We start from the raw sequence: 19,099 nt of genomic DNA, 5'->3' as shown, positions 1-19,099 counted from the left end.
AGCTTTAGTGTGGATTTTTAAGTCTATCCATCAGTATTTTTATACTCACCTAGTATAAAATGAAGGCTTGATCATTTTGTCATACTGCCCAATGGCATTTCAAGTATTTCTGGAAAAAGTCAAGGAAGAATAAAAACCATTTACCTGATGGCAGAATTTGGTCTCGTTCTTTTAATGTAATCCATGGCCTCGGAGGAAGCTGCTCTGGATGAACTGAAAAGAAAAAAAAATTAACGTAAGTTAATTTCATATGTTCCTAAAATCAGTATCATTTACGTTATAATGTCAAATCAACTTTTCTTCTCTTCAGCTATAATGAACCAAAAGCCTACTTAAAAACATACTGAAATATAGTAAAACTTTAGAAGCCAAAGGAAGTTTAAAACGAGCTATGCAGAAAACACATAACTAATATACAAAAAAGAATATTAGGAAACTCACTGGCACTTCCACTTACATAGTATTTATGAAAAGTACACCTATTTAAAACTTTAACCAGGTTCTTATGTCTTAATTACAGATTGACTCAGCCTTGTTCTCTGCAGGGAAATCAAAGCTATGTAGAGTTCCAACATATTAATGAACTAAAATACTCAAATCTCTTTAAAATAGAAAAAACACAGATATGAATGTATAATAAAAATTAATACATTTTCTAATGGGGTTTTCATTTCCTAATTTAAATCTTTCTTTCATAATGTCTATGCAAAGCAAGAGATTAGAACTAGGTTGTACAGAAAAAAGAAAGGCATTGGTTAAACATAAATTGCTCAGATATAGTTATCAATACCATGGAACTAAATACTACCCAACAATCAGATGAAAGAAAATTCACTAAGTTAAAATCTTTTCTTTAAAAAAAAAAAAAATTCTTATTGATTTCAGAGAATAAGGGAGAGGGAGAGACAGAAACATAATGATGAGAGAGAATCATTGACCAGCTGCCTCTTGCATGCCCCTCAACAGGGATCGAGCCCGCAACCCAGGGATGTGCCCTGATGGGGAATTGAACCATAACCACTTGGTTCATAGGTCGATGCTCAACCAGTGAGCCACACCAGCTTGGCACTAAGATTTAACTACCCCCCCCTTTCCTCTTCTTTTTAAAAACATTTTCAATTACACAACAAATTGATGCAAGTTATTTGCGCAGGGTATTTAGTGGCTGAGAAATGTATTCTTCTAAAACAAAAATACACCATCTTCATCCAGCCACAAAAATATTTATGCAAATACCAAAGACCTTAAAAAATGTCAGTTTACTAACCATTTCTTGTGTCAAAAGTTTATCTAAAAGATGCCTGTTTTAGCATCTATACTTTTCAAAAAAATGGAATGAACATTACTTTGTATATTCTATAAGTGCCAGGAAAGGGATGAATGTTATTATGACTAGAGGCCCAGTGCACGAAATTCGTGCACTGGTAGGGTCCCTAGTGGGGCCTCCCTCCCTTCCCCGGGCCACCTGCCGTTGCCTCCGGCCAGGGCCTCCCTTACTTCCCCCAACCAACCCCACCCCTTGGTCGAACTCCTGGAAGAACTCCTGGTAGAGGGGACAATTTGCATACTATGCTTTTATTATTATATAGGACAAGCAAACCGTTCAGCTAGTTCAACACACTGAAATGTGAAAAATAATCATGCCTGCTAGGAGTGCTATGTCAAAATCATGGCAACTATCTCAAAAACGAAAGCCCAATATACAAATACACTGAAGGTACACATGACAATTTCTAGCTATTGGGATCCTTAGCAAGTGGTTAAAAATGTATAAATCAAGAAAATTCTCAAAATAAAACAAGGTGGTGTCAACATTTTGGTGCTTCCCAAATCTTAAAATAATATACTTAACTACTACATCACTGTAAGTAAAATGCATAGTATTCACTAAAAATATCCGAAGATCTAAAAACACAGGGAAAGACTGTATCTCCAGTAATTAGAAAGCAGAAAAAGATAATATAGCATGTTTTTATCCAGGTTAAAAACAAACAAACTTAATTTTACTAATATCCATGGGTGATGATATATGGTGAAACATATAATTACATGTACAACTAATAGGAATAAAAACTGGTATAGCTATCTGGGAGGATTAAGTGAATCATGTTTTAAAATTTAAAACATCCATGTCCCTGTGACAAAAAATTCTATTTCCTGGGATCAGTCCTATCTGCTTAAAGCAGTGTTCAAGTAGATATTCATTACACCATTGTTTATAATATCTCAAACAATGGTAAGTGGCTAATACCCATAAAAATCAAAGCTGCTTGAGTTCATTTAAAGAAAAAAAATGATTAGATACATGTATACTAAAGTGAAAAGATATATAAAAATACTGGTGAGCCTGGCTGGTGTAACTCAGTGCTATGAATGAGGAGGTCACAGATTCCTAGCCAGGGCACATGCCCAGGTTGCAGGCTTGGTCCCCTGAAGGGGGCGTGCAAGAACCAGCTGATCAATGATTCTTTCTCTCCCTCTCCTCTCTGAAATCAATAAAGATATATACTTTTAAAAATACTGTTGAGTACAAAAAAAGGAGAAAAATATAATAAGATATGATTTAATTTATTAGAAAAAGTTTTTAAAGCATACTTAAAGAGTAATACTATAAAATTTCTACTGGTATAATTTTTGGATGTTAATGTCTACAAGAATACACATTCAACTTAGAAGTATGTTTATTTACATAAGTGGTAGGTAACCTTTTTTCTGCCAAGGGCCATCTGGATATTTATAACATCATTCACGGGCCATACAAAATTATCAACTTAAAAATTAGCCTGCTATATTTAGTCAAACATTTAATTCATTCCTAATACATTGGGAGGGCCAGAACAAATGATTCCTCGGGCCTTATATGGCCTGCAGCTGGACGTTCCCCACCCCTGATTTACATGGATAGAAATAGAATTAAAGATAGTGGTAAAAGAAAATTCTAGTCTTAACAGGAATTTTAACATTTTTTTTATAATGAGAATATATTCAAGAGTGACATATACTTAAAAAAAACTGTTTGTTTTGTATTATGAAGTCTTTGGTCTTGTTTGTTAATTCCACTTCTTAGTATGGAAAATTTCTAACATATACAAAGGTATAGAGAGCATCATGTACTGAATCTCTAATATCTATTATCCAGCTTCAATAATTACAAACCCTTGAACAATCTTGATTCATCTATACTTCAATCTATTCCCTACACATAGATTATTTAAAGCTGATCTCAGACATTTCATGTCTTCAATAAATGTTTTAGTATGTATCTCTAAAAGTTACTGATGACAATATTATCACATCTAAAAACAAATTAACAGTGCTTTCTAAATATCATCAAATCTCCAGGCAGTATTCAAACTTTCTTCACTCTCACTTTTGTATAGATATGTACTTATTGCCATTTTCTTAATTGTTTACCATCTATTTTTATAGTTCCTCTATTCCTTTCTTCTTCGGCATGTGGGTGAAATAATGTTGCTGATGACAACTCTAGCAGAGCCCAAGAGAGCAAACTCAGCAGCACTGGGCATGGCTTGTCCACACTAGGGGTGTCACCTGAGTCTGGAAGGGCTGACAGAACCTACATGCTAAAATTAAATGGGGGGGGGGGGGAGGTGGGGGGGGAAGTGGAGTACGGGAGAGAGCTGGAAGAGGTTAATGGGGGGGGGGGGGGAAAGGGTGGACCTATGTAATACTTTCAACAATAAAGATTAAAAGAAAAAGAAAATAATAGATAAAAATAAATAAAACTAAACTGGGCAACTGTCTGCTAAAATTGAGATTTTTTTAAAAAACCAAGAGTCTCCTAACATAATATTCCAAATATCCAAGGTACAACTGAAAAATCACTGGTCATACCAAACACCAGGAAAAACATACATTAAAAAAGACTAACAAATGCCAACAGAGATCATTCAGGTGTTGAAATTATCTGACAGATTTTATAGCAGCCATCATAAATCTGTTTCAGAAAATAATGATAAATTCTCTTGAAATAAATGAAGAAAAAAAAAAGCAGAAAACCACAGCAAAGAAGCATAAATGACATTTTGACATTTTTTTTTGAAAGACCAAATTGGATTCTCAGAAGCTATCTGATGACAGGGGCAGAGATCAGGGCGATGCACTAAGAATAAGAATTTGGGATGTCTCTGAGAAGCTCAGAGCGAAGCTTGCAACAGATTCTTTCCTGAGCCTTCCAGAGGGAACCAATCCTCTTGAAACCTTGATCTTGGACATCAGGTCCACGGAACCAGGAGAATTTTAAGTGTTATTTATAAAAGAAACAATGCTTTGGTCCGAAGCTTGGACATCTGGGACATCGGCCTCACTCACTAAAACATGAGTTTTTGTACAATCATGTCTTGGGTGGCCTGAGCAGCCACCTGGATGGGCAGTGGTGTTTTCACCATGGCCAAGATCAAACGCCACATCGGTGCCCAGAAGGAGAAAGGACACACCCCATATGTTATGCCTCCAATTCACGACCATTCCAAGGGTAAATATCCTAGTATGTCGTGCTTTACTTCTGTTCCCCTAAAAATTAAAGTGTCTTTCAAAGTGAAATTAAATAAATAGGACCAAATTGAAATTATTTAACTGAAAAATACAATAAACTAACAAAACTCACAGGAAGGGCACAATAATAAAGATTTAAAAAGATAAAATGAGTGAATTTAAGAATCAACAGAATTTGTTCAATATGAATAAAAAGGAAATAAACTGGGGCAGTGGGGAGGAGGGACCTGTGGGACTATCAAAAAAGCTCTAAGATTCATATCATCGTAGTGCAGAAAAAGGAAAGGACATACATTTCAGCAGTATTCTTAAGAAATAATGATTAAAAATTCCCAAATTTAGTAAATGACATATAGCTACAAATTCAAGAAGGTACACAAACTTTAAGTGGAATAAACCCAAACAAATCGACACCAAGAAACATTATAATTAAAATGATAAAAACTAAAGACAAAGACTCTCAAAAACATCAAAGAGAAATGACACATTACTTATAAAGAAACAATGGGTTTCTTTTCTGAAAACCTGGTGGCCAGAAACTGGCACATTTTTCAAGTGCTGAAAGAAAAGAAGCATCAACTGTGAATTCTGTATTAAATGAAACTATCCTTAAGAAATCAAGAGGAAATAAAGATTTATCAAAGGAAAACTAAGAGGCTTTGTTGCTAGCACACCTGTCCTTGAAGAATGACTAAAGGAAGCTTTCTAAACAGAAAGAAAATAATAACAAAAGAATTGGACCACCAAAAAGAAAAAAGAAAAAAATAAGGAATGAGTAAAAAATTAGGGGTAAATATAATAGGTTATCCTTCTCCATACCAGCTTCTTAAACCATATTGATAGTTGAAGCAAAATTTACAACATCTGTGTGGCTCTCAGTATAAGCAGAGAAAACACTAGAGAACCATTATATTTAAAAGTGGGGAGGCGGAAGAAACATAAATGGAAGTAAGGCACCATCAACTCATTTAAGTGCTAAAACACCACTATCTGTAGACTGTGCTAAGTATGGATATTGTGATATCTAGAGTGATCACTAAGAAAACTAGCAAGAGAATATGCTCAAAACAGCAAAAATAAAACAAGAAACTTTGTAGCCTGGAGTGGAGGCCTGGGCTGGCCAGGGTGTGCGGAAAGCTTGGCTTCCTCCATCGCCGGGGAAACCCAAGCCTCCCTCCTGCTCTCTCCGTGGCGACAGCCATCTTGGTTGGGTTAATTTGCATACCAGCTCCTGATTGGCTTGTGGGCATGGCTTGTGGGTGTAACAGAGTGATGGTTAATTTGCATATTACTTTTATTAGATAGGATGGTTTACATATTTAAGTGTAAATGGTTTCAAAACAAATTATAAGAGTGGAATCTTGGAATAGATTTTAAAAAATGGCACGACTCAACATATTTCAGGATTCCATCTTGTTTTATGAGACCCTCAAGGATATGAATAAGGACCAACTAGAAATAATTCTGATATTGGTACGCTTGAAGTTGTCCCAGAGGCTTCTTACACTATCTTCAACATTCTGAGTTCTCTTCTCTTCTTGTTTCTCTGGAGGAGTGTCCTTTGCCTCTTTGTATTCCAAATCTTTGACTTGATTCTTGCATTCCTCTAGTCTGCTGTTGGGTCTCTGTATAATATTTTTTATTTCAGTCAGTGTATGTTTAATTTCTAGTTGGTCCTTTTTCATATCCTTGAGGGTCTCATTAAATTTATCGGCCTTTTCCATGAAATTCTTGAAAAACCTTATAACCGTGGTTTTGAACTCTATGTCCATTTGTTTGTTCTCCTCCATTTCTTTCGTTTGTGATCTGTTTCCTTGCCTCCTCATTTTCGCTGCTTCCCTGAGTTGGTAGGGTAGCTTTGTGTACTAGGTGTCCTATTGGTTCAACGGGTCAGACTCCCAGTTACCTGAGGTGGACACTCTTGGTGCACCTCTTTGTGGACTGTGTGTACAGCCTTGTTGTAGTTAAGTCTTGATTGTTGTTGGTGTCACTGGGAGGAATTGACCTCCAAGCCAATTGGCTGTGAGGACCTGCTGTGTCTATAACAGAAGAATTGCTGTGCTGAAGACACGTTTATGGGGCAGGACTTGTTCCAGTAGGGCTTTGGTGCTCACTGAGTCTGCCTCTTGAATGTGTCCCTTATGAGAGTAGTTGAAATCTGGTATCGTCTCACACAGACCACTAGATACACTAGCTTCTGGATCTCCAATGGGATGCAGGTCAGCTACTGTCTGAGGCCACCCAGCAGGAGCTACAGTTTTCTCCTCTTTGCTTGGGCTTTGGTGGTTTTGGAGCAGTCTGACTGGAGCTGCAGTTTATTTGGTTAAGCTTCCACAGAACAGACCATTTATATGTAAAAGCCACTGTGTGGAGCCTGGGCGGGTTTGTAGAATGTGCGGGGCGGGGTCTCAGGGCGTCACTAGGCTAGGGCGTGGCAAACGGCGATGGCTGCCGTCAGCCGTCTCTGCCTTTCCGCGTTTCCAAGTCCCTGCGTCCCGCGCTCCAACGCTGTAAACAATGATTGCTGGGTGGACTTCTGCAAAAAAAGTCACTCTCACTTTCTGACCCGATGGCCAGGAGTCCAGCTTCTCCCCATAGGCATCTGGGTCCCCCGCGTGTCCCCAGAAACTGGATTTTAGAGTGACTGGGAGGTTGTCTCCCTTCAGGTTGAAAAAAAGCTGCGCGCCCAGTCACCCGCCACCAGCCCGATTCGCGCGCCTCCGTACCTCAGCTTTTCAGCGTTTGTGCTCCTTTCTCTTTCCTTCTTAGTTGTAAATCATTCACTCAGCCAGCTTTCCCATGGTTCTGGGTGGTAGACGTTTTGTCTTTTAGTTGTAGTTTTGAAATTGTTGTGCGAGGCAGCAGTTTAGTTGTTTACCTTTGCCGCCATCTTGGTTCCTCCTGGGGGTGCACCTTGAGGTCCCCCGTCAAGCCCTGCTGGGTGGGGGGCACGGCCTGAGGTCCCCTGTCAAGCCCCGCCAGGCGGGGGCTGCGGCCTGAGGTCCCCTGGCATGGTGCCGGGATGGGGGGGCGCAGCCTGAAGTCCCATGTCAAGCCCCACCTGGTGCGGGGCACGGCCTGAGGTCCCCCGGCCTGGAGCTGGGGCGTGGGGAGCAGCCTGAGGTCCCCTAGCCCAGCACCAGCACAGGAAGTGCACCTTGAGGTCCTCTGTCAAGTCTCGCCAGGCGGGGGGTGTGGCCTCAGGTCCCCTGGCCTGGCACTGGGGTGGGCGGTGCAGCCTGAGGTCCCCCAGCCTGACGCCAGGGCGGGGGACGTGGCCTGAGGTCCCCCAGCAAGCCCTGCCTGGTGGGGGGCACACCCTGAGGTCCCCTGTCAAGCCCCACGGGGGCGGGGGAGGGCGTAGCCTCAGGTTCCTGCTGATTGCTCGTTAAGGCTCCTTATGGGAATTAGGCCTCAGCTGTGGGTGCAGCCATCTTTGTGACAGAGTGATGGTCAATTAGCATATTCCCTCTTTATTAGATAGGATGGCCTCTTTGTTGAAATCTATATTTCTCTAGAGATTTCAGGATTCTATATTTTAAAAAAGCATTATTTAATAAAAATTTGAATTTAGTAGCATTTCTATACTTTTACTCATATTTTGAGTCTTAAGCAAAAAAAAAAAGTCAAGCCCTAGCGGGTTTGGCTCAGTGGATGGAGCATCGGGCTGCGGACTGAAGGGTCCTGGGTTCGATTCTGGTCAAGGGCACATGCCTGGGTTGTGTGCTCGATCCCCAGTGGGGCACTTTCAGGAGGCAGCCGATCCATGATACTCTCTCATCGTGGATGTTTCTGTCTCTCTCTCCCTCTTCCTTCCTCTCTGAAATCAATAAAAACATATTTTTTTAAAAAAAAAAAGTCAAATACTTAATAGCCTTCTTATAAAAACAACTTCCATTTGGAATATAACTATATTAGTCAGATAAATCTGGTGTTCTTAATTAAAATCCTGCTAGTAAAATTTTCACAAATGTGTAGAGAATCAAACCAGTCATATCTCAATCATGAAAAATGTATACAATGTGTTAGTTCTACATAATTTGCATCAAATTCAAACTGGTAACTATGTATCTTTGTGATTAAGAGCAAGACAATCTTGGGTTCATGGCTCTGTCATTAATTAGCTGTGTTTACTTGGGTAAGTTGCTTTATTCTTTGAATCTTAGAATTTGCCTATAAAGCCAATAGAAATTCCTACCTCCTAGGTTTTTAGAAAGATTAAAAGAGATAATGTAACTACAGCTCCTTACATATTGTTTGGTAAACAGAAACCAATCAGTTTAAGAAAAGAACAATGTCCTACTATCCTGGGATTCACTATTGGCAGGAATTACAAACTTATAAGGGCTTATAAAAAAAAATGATCAGATGTACCCTGGCTGGTGTGGCTCAGTTGGCTGGAGCTTTGTCCTGTTCCCTGAAGGCTCAGTTGGTTGGAGTGTTGTCCTGAAAGGCTGTGGGTTCAATTCCTGGTCAGGGCACATACCCTGGTTGCAAGTCAGATCCCCAGTTGGAGATGTTTCTCTTTCACATCAATGTTTCTCTCTCTCTTCCCCCCTCCTTCTCCATAAATCAATAAAAACATATCCTCAAGTGAGAATTTTTTTTTTAAATGGTCTGATGCTCTTAAGCAATATGTGACATATTAGTCAATGGTAATATCTGTAGAGTTTACTGCTTTGTCATTAATAGTTACCTGCAAGATTGTCAAGCATGAAGTTCAGTAGCTTTCGGGTTCCATCTGGGTCCTGGTACAAATTGAGAATATCCTGTGATAAAGGATTGCCTAAAGCAGAAGACAAAAATACAATCTGTAAGACGTATAACAGTAAGACCAGACAAATGTACATAATAAAAAAAAATTATTTTTGATAGTAAATTTTACTATATTTAATCTAAACATAAATGTAAAGAAATACTTTAAGATATTCAAAAAGAAAAACTTCAAGTTATTTCTTTCCATATTTCACTATTTATACTATATCCCTATAATTTATGTTTGTCAAAATCACATGTATACATAGACACATAGCATATAAATATTAATCGTAGTAAATTCTGAAGTAATATCACAACTTGGCACTTGAAGTAACCCTTATAGGTTCTAACTTTATCTTTGAAGACAGTATTTTAACTGAGAAACAAAAAAGCCTGGTATGAGAAAGAATGAGTGATATGAAAAAGAGGAAGGCCCTAGCTGGTTTGGCTGAGTGGATAGAGCATCGGCCTGCGGACTGAAGGGTCTCGGGTTCGATTCTGGTCAAGGGCATGTACCTCAGTTGCAGGCTCTCGGCCCTGGAGGCAACCAATGGATGTGTCACTCTCACATTGGTGTTTCTCTCTGTCTCTCCTTCTCCCTTCTACTCTCTCTAAAAATCAATGGAAAAAAATATCCTCAGCTAAGGATTTAAAAAAAACAAAATAGGGAGGGTCATCCTAGTTGGAATATTTATATTACATATGAGAAAAGACATTTCATGTGAAATTTATTACCAAGGTGAGTTAGCAAACTGTGAGAGGGAAGTAGGGAAGTAATTTTTTATGATATTGATCAGGCATATCTGAGTACTAGGACTACAGGTTTATCAAATACCAACAAACAAGCTATTGTTAACAGTCTCTATATTCTCTTAAGAAATAAAGGAGGTATTTGTTAAGTAAGCATGCAAGAGCAGCCTTGTAAACAGATATGAAAAACAAAAAACATAGAAATTCCAGAAATGAAGGTTCTAACTATTAAACAAAATCTTCAATGCAGCATCCACCAATTTGGCTAAAATTAAAAAATATTAACCACCAAAGTGTTAGAAAGAAATGTGGAGTACTTGGAACTCTCATAAATTGCTAGTGGAAGTGTAAAATTACTCTCCAAAAGCCTTAGTTTTCAAAACCCTTGAAAGTAGGAAAAGGACTGTTCTGGGATGACAAAAATGCTGTATCTTGAGCTAGGCAGTGTTTCGATGCAGGCTCGATTTCCAGTAGGGGGCATGCAGGAGGCAGCCAATCAGTGATTCTCTCTCATCATTGATGTTTTTCTCTCTCTCTCTCTCCCCTTCTCCCTTACTCTCTGAAATCAATATATATATATATATATATATATATATATATATATATATATATATATATATATATATATTAAACTGAAGAAAAGTTTTGCCTCTTCTTGCAGGGGAAGGGAGAATGTAATGTCTCTTTAACAAGTCCTACCCACAAGGAAAATAATTTACCAGAATATGATAAATTAGGATTTTACCAAAACTTAACCAACCTGGGGTAAGAGAAATATCCCATACTCCAGGTCTCTGTAGCCTAATGTGGGTGAGGGTAAAACCAGCTCAGGCTCGCTAAAAAACAGACCTAATCATAAATCTACAGGACTCTGTATCAAATAACTGCAAGCCTTGAACCCTGTTTAAAGAGTCTCTGGGAAAACCCAAAGACAACAAAGGATAAAAGCAAGGACACTAGAGGAAAATTTTGATTCTAACATACAGCTACTATAATAAATAGTAAACATAGCCTAACTCCTAGCCAGAAAAAGAGTTGAGAGAGACAAGAGGCAATATTTGGGGGTAGAGGGGCTAAAACTTTCAAAAGCTTGTTAAAAAAAAGAATAAACTGATACATGAAGCACAATGTATACAAAGTTTATGAAAGGATTTCATTTTATGTCTTACTATAAACTAAAGAATGCCAATAGCAAGCAGAAGACTTGAACACCAGATAGGAAAAAAGGACCAATTACTTCAAAAGAAGAACACATGAGAATGGCAATAAAATTCATTAGCAACAGTGGAAGCTAGAATATAGAGAATAATATTTCCAAAGGTTGCATGACAGTATTCGAGACTTTAGCATTCCTCTACCATTTACTGACAGAAAAAGTAAACAGGAAATCAGTAAAGAGGAAGAAGACTAGAAAAACACTGTCAACCAACTTGATCTGGATACAGTTGTAATTAGCTAATTATTAATAAGAAAAAAGGAGCAAAGGGAAGGCCAGACATTATAGACATGTTTCCTGTAAAACAATGGGGGAAGTGGACTGGACAAAGGGAAGATGCCCAGTAAAGTTGGAGTGACAGGGAAGATACCTGCCTGTCAATCACACCTGGGAACAGAGGTAGTTGGCCAGAATGCGCACGGCCACTGCAAGGCATGAAGATTTGGGATACTTAACTCCATGAACAAAGAAATTCACCCTCTTGTGCTTTTAGCACGTTGTGCTTGACTCCTGGTTTGTGGGGCTCTTTCACTCTGCTCCTTAGCATTTGCCCACATGCAATGAACTAATGACTACAGCTAGCCTGATGCTGAGCTGCACACTGCTCCAACATGGAAAGGAAACTATGGATACTGGCTTTGCTTCTAATGGGCAAAGGAAAATGGGACTTTCGAAGGAAACACAGGGATTTAATTCCACAAAAATAAAAATCACTCATTCTCCCATGCAAGTCTCAGAAAATTCTTTTCCTCAGGATATTGTAAAAACTCCACCCCCAGCAGTACCCAGTGGGGAAGAAGACCCCCCCACTTTGTCCACTATCTACTCAAAAACAGAAAAATATATATTCTTTCCAGGTGCACATGAACATTTGCCTGAGAGACCATATTTTGAGCCATAAATAAGCTATACTGTATTTAAAAGAAATAAAATAATACAAAGCATACTTTTGGTCATAACAAAATAATACTAGTAAAAATTATCACAATCAACCACTTTGGAACTCTGGAAATTAACCAAATGATAATCCAGTAAGCATTTACTCAGGAGAAAAGACACAATATAGTAAGAACAGCAATTTGTGGAGTTTTAACTTCTCTTGGTCCCTTCATTGCCAAGGCAGCTTTGGCAACCACCAGAGCAACCAAAACTGAATTGGAGCCTTTCAAAGCCTCATTCCCCAAAACCAACCATTATCTGACCTAAGTGGTGGTTCCCTGACTCTTGCCTAGTGCTAAAAAAAAAAAAAAAAAAGACTTCTACCTGGAGGGGAGAGAGAGGTTTTGGGAGCATGTTTGAGAAATCATTACTAGAAAATGTTTTAACTTTGTGGCTGCCTGAGGTCATGGAAACAACTAATGCAAACAATAAACTACCCAAAACAATTAAAAGGAGAAGTTTGGGAATACCGGTAAGATGTCAATAGGAGTCTTGAAAAGCACTGACATATTTCGGGGAGCCTAGAAGGCCATATTTTATGGTGCACTAGGCACATGCTTAGGAAACAACTAAAAACAGCCTAAGCTCTCACCTCTGTCTGACCTTCTAGGTATGCAAAAGTATAAAGTGAAGGCTAAGGCAGAGTTATAAACTTCCTGGCTGAGTACTGAAAGTGTGTCCCAAAACACACAGAGCCACTAGGCCAAGACAGAAGAGATTTATTGGTTTCAGGCATTCAAGGAAATCTCTGATCACCAAAAACTGAATAGACTTCAGTGGTGATACATGATAAAGAATATGGACTTCAAAGAATTAGTTAAAAGATCACTAAAGTGAAAAATAACAAAGTAGCAACAAACAACCCTGGGAAGGAAAGAGATTCTGATTTCAGAGTTGCCATATTACTTAAAATGTCCAGTTCATAACAAAAAAAATTATAAAGCATGGAAAGAAGCAAGAGAGTATGTCCCATTCACAGTAGAAAAGAGCAACCAATGTAAATTGTCCCCAAGGAAAATAAAAACCCTAGCAAGGACTTACTAAAAAAGATTTTTAAAATCCACTATTTTAATGTGTTCAAAGAGCTACAGAAAATTATGACTAAAAATTAGAAGTCTGAAATGTCTCACCAAATAGAGAATATTAAAAATAGAAATTAAAATAATAAAATTTATGACGTTAAAAAGTACAATAGAAGAGCTCAAGAACAGTATAAGGTAAAAAAAAAAAAAAGATCTGTGAACTTTAAGATGCTTCATTTGACGTTATACAGTCTGAGGAACAGAAAGAAAAAAGAATGAAGAAAAAAGAACAGAGCTCAGAGATCTATCAAGACAATATCAAATGTACCAATATAAACCTAATGGGAGTCCCAGAGAGGAAGAAAGAAAAGTACAGAAAAAACATTTTTTAGTAAATAGTGGCCAAAAGCTTCCCAAATTTGATGAAAACGTTATACACATTCAAAAAGGTGAACAAACTCCAAGTAAATTAAAGTGAAAGAGATCCACTCCTAGACAAACTGTAATAAAACTGTGGGACATCAGCGACAAAAAGAGAACCTTCAAAGCAATGGGAAAGTGGTGACTCATCATGTACAGATCCTCAATAAGATTAATAGCAGATTTCTCATCAAAACCATAGAGGCCGAAGATGGCTGCCGACAAGAAGACAGGCTGCAAGATAGTGTGTGAAGTGAGAGAACAAAAGGCGAGTATGTGGACATACGGGAGTGTCTATTTGTGAGTGAGGGACAGCTATATTCCAACGGACTGCCGGTCCGGGCTCCCCTGACTGGGCGGCCTCCACTGCTGCTGAAATCTCTCCCGGAGCGACCAGCTCTGCCGCAGAGACCGCGCCATCTTGAAGGGGAGAGTGGCTGTGATCGGAAGCCTAGCCTTACCTTCAACCAGGAAGAATCCGATACCTGCTGGGACCCTACAAGGACAACACCCAGGGACCAGCTGCAAACCTACAAACACCGGATCTCAAGCAGCACGAATACACGGACTCAGACAAGCTCTGCACCTTCCCATGGAAAGGGTGAGGTCTGCGATCCAGGCTGGAGGGAGAAATGCATGCAGCGGGACCTAGAGGTACAGAGGAAGTCTGCGCCCCACAAAATCCACGGCTGTTGGGGCCAGCATAGTGCGCGAATGTGGAAGAGGGTCCACAGGGCTGCTGGCAGAAGGAAACTAGAAATTAACCCACAGCTGGGCTGAGCACAAAAAGGCAGCCTGAAGTTTTACCAGTATACTGGCTACTCTGTGCCAGGGGAAAAGACATGTGCAGAGACGTGCACAGAGTCGCATGCAGTGCCGGGGAGAAAAAGTCACAAGTTCACGCACTTATTCTGGTTCTTTTTTCTCTTTAAATCCTTGCTTTTGATTACTAAGCCCAGTAAATAGGGTCACCCAATTAAAAACACTCTCAGAGACTGCAAGGGTAAGTTGTTTTTGTGGAACCTGGGGATCAGAGCGGGGAGAAACGATCAGAAAACCAGCTCTGGGGCAGTCCACTCCCCACAACCATATTAAGCGTGGCAGGGAAAACAAAATCTAAATACTGAGTAGAAAGGACTTATATCCCCCAATATCAATACAGAAACACTGCCACCCAGGAGTTGAATAACAAATTGACTCTTGTGTAAATACAACTAAAGGCAGACTGAGAAACAAAGAAATACTGCCTGCTTGAAAACAGGATTGTAGTTTACGACACAAAGGAGCAGTGGAAGGTACAGAACTTCAATACTGTCCTGACAACCTGACAGAAGACAGGCGCGCCAAATAGAACAGTAGAGGAAGTGAATGACTTTTACTACTGCACATTTTTTTTATCTTTTACTTAAGAAACTAATTTTCTTTCCTCACTTGATTTTATCTTTTAAATTATTATATTTCTATTTTTAATCAGTATTATTACTACTACTAGAGGCCCAGTGCACCAATTTGTGCACGGGTGGAGTCCAGCCGTCCCATCCCTATTGGGGCCCCATCGGGCCGGGCCAGCAGGGGGAGGGACTGCGGGAGGTTGGCCAGCTGGCCCCGCCCCTGATCAGGGTATTGGGGGCAATTGGGGGCTGGGCTGGCTGGGGGGGTTGGGGGGGGCGGGGTTCGGGGGCCCAGATCAGGCCGGTTGGCTACTGCAGTGCACGTCATAGCCACCAGTCGTTCTGGTCATTCCACCATTTCAGTCACTGGGCATTTATATATGTATAGATTATTTTACCTTTTTTTAAAGTTTCATTTCATTTTATTTTATTTTGGGATTAATGTTCTACATACTATTTTCATTTTTCCTTTAACATCATTTTACTCTATCTCAACTTTGCCTTTATGCCAACACTCTCTTCCTCACTTTTCCCCTGTCCGCTGGTGCACCAGGCCTTTCGGAAGCCTCCGGCGTGGCGGAGGCTTTCGAAAGGCCTGGTGCCGGAGCAGACAGGCACCCAGCTCCCCCGCTTTTGATGGTCCGCAGCGGGACGTGAGCTCGCTGCCCCAGAGGCCCCTTCTATCCCGCAGCACAGCCATGGCGCAGACGCTGAGCTCGCGCCGCTGCTGGCGACGTGAGCTCAGCGTCCCGCTGGCCCAATCGGCTACCCCGGCCACCCTGAGTCCCGCCCCCTGCGCCTCCCGCTGGCCCAATCGTGGGCGTAGCGGAGTGATGGTTTAATTTACATATTACCATTTTATTAGGTAGGATGCTGAAAGGTATTAAGAAGAGGAAGTAGAAGAAAAAGGTAAAGATAAACATTATGAACAACAAATACATATCAACAAGTGAATCTAAAAATCAAGTGAATAAAATATCTGATGAACAGAATAAACTGATGAATATAATAGAATCTGGGGCATAGAAAGGGAGTGCACTGACAATTTTCGAGTGGAAAGGGGTGTTGGGGGTGCAGGAAGAGACTGGACAAAAATTGTACACCTATGGATGAGGACAGTGGGGGGGTAAGGGCAGATGGGGGAGGTGGAAACCGGGTGGAGGGGAGCTATGGGGGAAAAAAAGAGGAACAATTGTAATAATCTGAACAATAAAGATTTATTTATTTAAATAAATAAATAAAATACCAATGGCATATTTCAAAGTTCTAGAACAAACTCTATAAAAATTCATCTGAAACAAATAAAGACCCCGAATAGCCACAGCTATCCTGAGAAAGAAGAACAAAGTTGGAGGGATCAAGCTATGTTACCAAGCCACAGTTCTCAAAACTGCTGCTACTGCACAAGAACAGACATATAGATCAATGGAACAGAATAGAGAACCCAGAAATTGACCCAATTATACTCAATTAATATTTTACAAAGGAGGCAAGAGCATACAATGGAGTCAAAAAAGTCTCTTTAATAAATGGTGCTGGGAAATTTGGTCAGATACATGCAAAAAAATGAAACTAGATCACCAACTTATACCATACACAAAAACAAACTCAAAATGGCTAAAGGACTTGAATGTAAGATGGGAAACCATAAAAATCCTGCAAGACTCCATAGGCAGCAAAATTGCAGACATATGTTGTAGCAATATCTTTACAGACACAGATCCTAGGGCAAGAGAGACTAAGGAGAAAATAAACAAATGGGACTACATCAAAATAAAAAGCTTCTGCACAGCAAAAGAAACCATCAACAAAACAACAAGAAAGCCCACTGCATGGGAGAACATATTTGCCAATGTTATCTCCGATAAGGGTTTAATCTCCAACATTTACAGAGAACTCAGACAACTTAACAAAAGGAAGATAAATAACCCAATCAAAAAATGGCCAAAGGACCTAAATAGACACTTTCGAAAGAGGACATTCAGAAAGCCAAGAGACATATGAAAACATGCTCAAAGTCACTAATCATCTGAGAGATGCAAATAAAAACAACAATGAGGTACCACCTCACACCTGTAAGAATGGCTATCATCAACAAATCAACAAATGACAAGTGCTGGCAAGAATGCAGAGAAAAAGGAACCCTCGTGCACTGCTGGTGGGAATGCAGACTGGTGCAGCCACTGTGGAGAACAGTAAGGCATTTCCTCAAAAATTTAAAAATGGAACTGCCATTTGACCCAGTAATACCACTTCTAGGAATATATCCCAAGAAACCAGAAATACCAATCAGAAAGGATATATGCACCCCTGTGTTCATAGCAGCCCAATTTACAATTGCTAAGATTTGGAAACAGCCTAAATGCCCATCAGCAAATGAGTAGATTAGAAAACTATGGTACATCTACACAATGGAACACTACGCTGCCATAAAAAAAGAAGGAATTCTTACCATTTGCAGCAGCATGGATGGAACTGGAAAGCATTATGCCAAGTGAAATAAGCCAGTCAGTGAAAGAAAAATACCACATAATCTCACTCATTTATGGATAATAAAGAACATTATAACCTAATGAACAAAAAGATAGATACAGAGGGAGAGAAGCATCGAACAGACTGTCAAATTACAGCAGGAAAGCTAGGGAGGGTTGGGGATGCGTGGTAAGAGATCAACCAAAGGACTTGTATGCATGCATATAAGCATAACCAATGGACAGAAGACACTAGGGGGGGGGGCGCATTTGCCGGGGGGTAGGGGAAGCTGGAGGAATGTTAATGGGGGGGGGGAGAGAGAAAGGAGACATATATAATATTATTTTTAATACTTTAAACAATAAGAAAAAAACACATAGAGGCCTAAAGGCAGTAGAATGACATATTAAAAGTGCTGAAATAAGAATAAAAACTGTTCATCAAGAATTCTATGTATAGTAAAAATAGCCTTCAAAAATAAGGAAGAAATTAAGACATTTTCAGATAAACAAAAATTGAGTGACTACAAGACCAGCCCTACAAGAAATACTAAAGGGATTCCTTCAGGCTGAAATAAAAGGACACTGAACAATAACTTGGAATCAATACGAAAAAATAAAAGAGAACTAGTAAAGATAACTACATAGGTGCATATAAATGTAATTTTTGTTTTTAATTCTTTTTGTTCCTATCTCATATAAGAGATAATTGCATACAGCAATAATTATAAATTTACAATTACAGGCACAAAATGTATAAGTAAAAATATTTATGAAATAACAGCACAAATGACAATGAATGGAACTTTAGATAAAGTTTTTCAATTTAACCTTTTGCACTCGGATGTCGAATGTGACTCGACACGGTTAGCATCGGTAGCAGCTCGTATGTCGAATTGTATTGAATGTATCAATAATTTGAAATATAAAAAAATCCAAATAAATAAGTTTGTATGAAAAGAAACTCCAGTTTTTTATTCTACTGCCGCGCTTTGTAAAATCTGGGGTATTTAAAAAATTAAATCCCGAGTAGAATAAAGGAATCAAGAAAAAAGCAAGTGAGTGCAAAGGGTTAATTTAATCCAAATTAGATTACTATAAATTAAGATGTTGATTGTAATCCTCAGGGTAACCACTAAGCAAACAACTCAAAATAATAGAACAAAAGAAACAAGGAAAGTAAATCGGTATACTGGAAAATAGCCATTTAGCAAGGAGGCATTAATTGAGGAACAAAAGGACATAAGGCACATAGAAAACAAAAAGCAAAATGACAGACATAAATTCTACCTTATCAGCAAATACATTAGAAGTGAATTAAACTCTGATTAAAAAACAGATTAGCAGAATGAATAATAAAATTTATGACATACTATACATTGAAAGGCACAAATAAGTTGAAAGTAAAAGAACAGAAAAAGGTATATAAACAGTAACCAAAAGCAAGCTGAAGTGGCTATTCTAGAAGAAAGGGATAACCTCAATGTCTTGTATCAGTGAAAAGAAATTGAATTAGTACTTAAAAACATTTCAACAAAGAAAATTCATGCCCATACAGTTTTATTTGAAAATTTAACCGATCATTTTAAAACACAATAATACAAATATTATGCAAAT

At 39.1% G+C, this 19,099-nt stretch overlaps 1 protein-coding gene across 3 annotated transcripts in view; it reads right to left on the bottom strand.

Annotated features, from left to right (window-relative positions):
* Positions 1 to 19,099, bottom strand: part of CNOT6L (CCR4-NOT transcription complex subunit 6 like) — a 100,229-nt gene that overhangs the window by 30,048 nt on the left and 51,082 nt on the right. For all 3 annotated transcript variants that reach the window (XM_079769650.1, XM_079769649.1, XM_079769651.1), the window contains exons 5-6: positions 9,212 to 9,301; positions 145 to 213 (exon numbers count right to left, since the gene is read on the bottom strand). In XM_079769650.1, the coding sequence (XP_079625776.1) occupies positions 145 to 213; positions 9,212 to 9,301 (159 nt within the window). The remainder of the gene's footprint in view (positions 1 to 144; positions 214 to 9,211; positions 9,302 to 19,099) is intronic.

The sequence above is a fragment of the Cnephaeus nilssonii genome, assembly GCF_951640355.1.
Source record: "Cnephaeus nilssonii genome assembly, chromosome: 1".
Taxonomy (NCBI): Eukaryota; Metazoa; Chordata; class Mammalia; order Chiroptera; family Vespertilionidae; genus Cnephaeus; species Cnephaeus nilssonii.
This window is presented reverse-complemented; position numbering and strand designations above follow the sequence as displayed.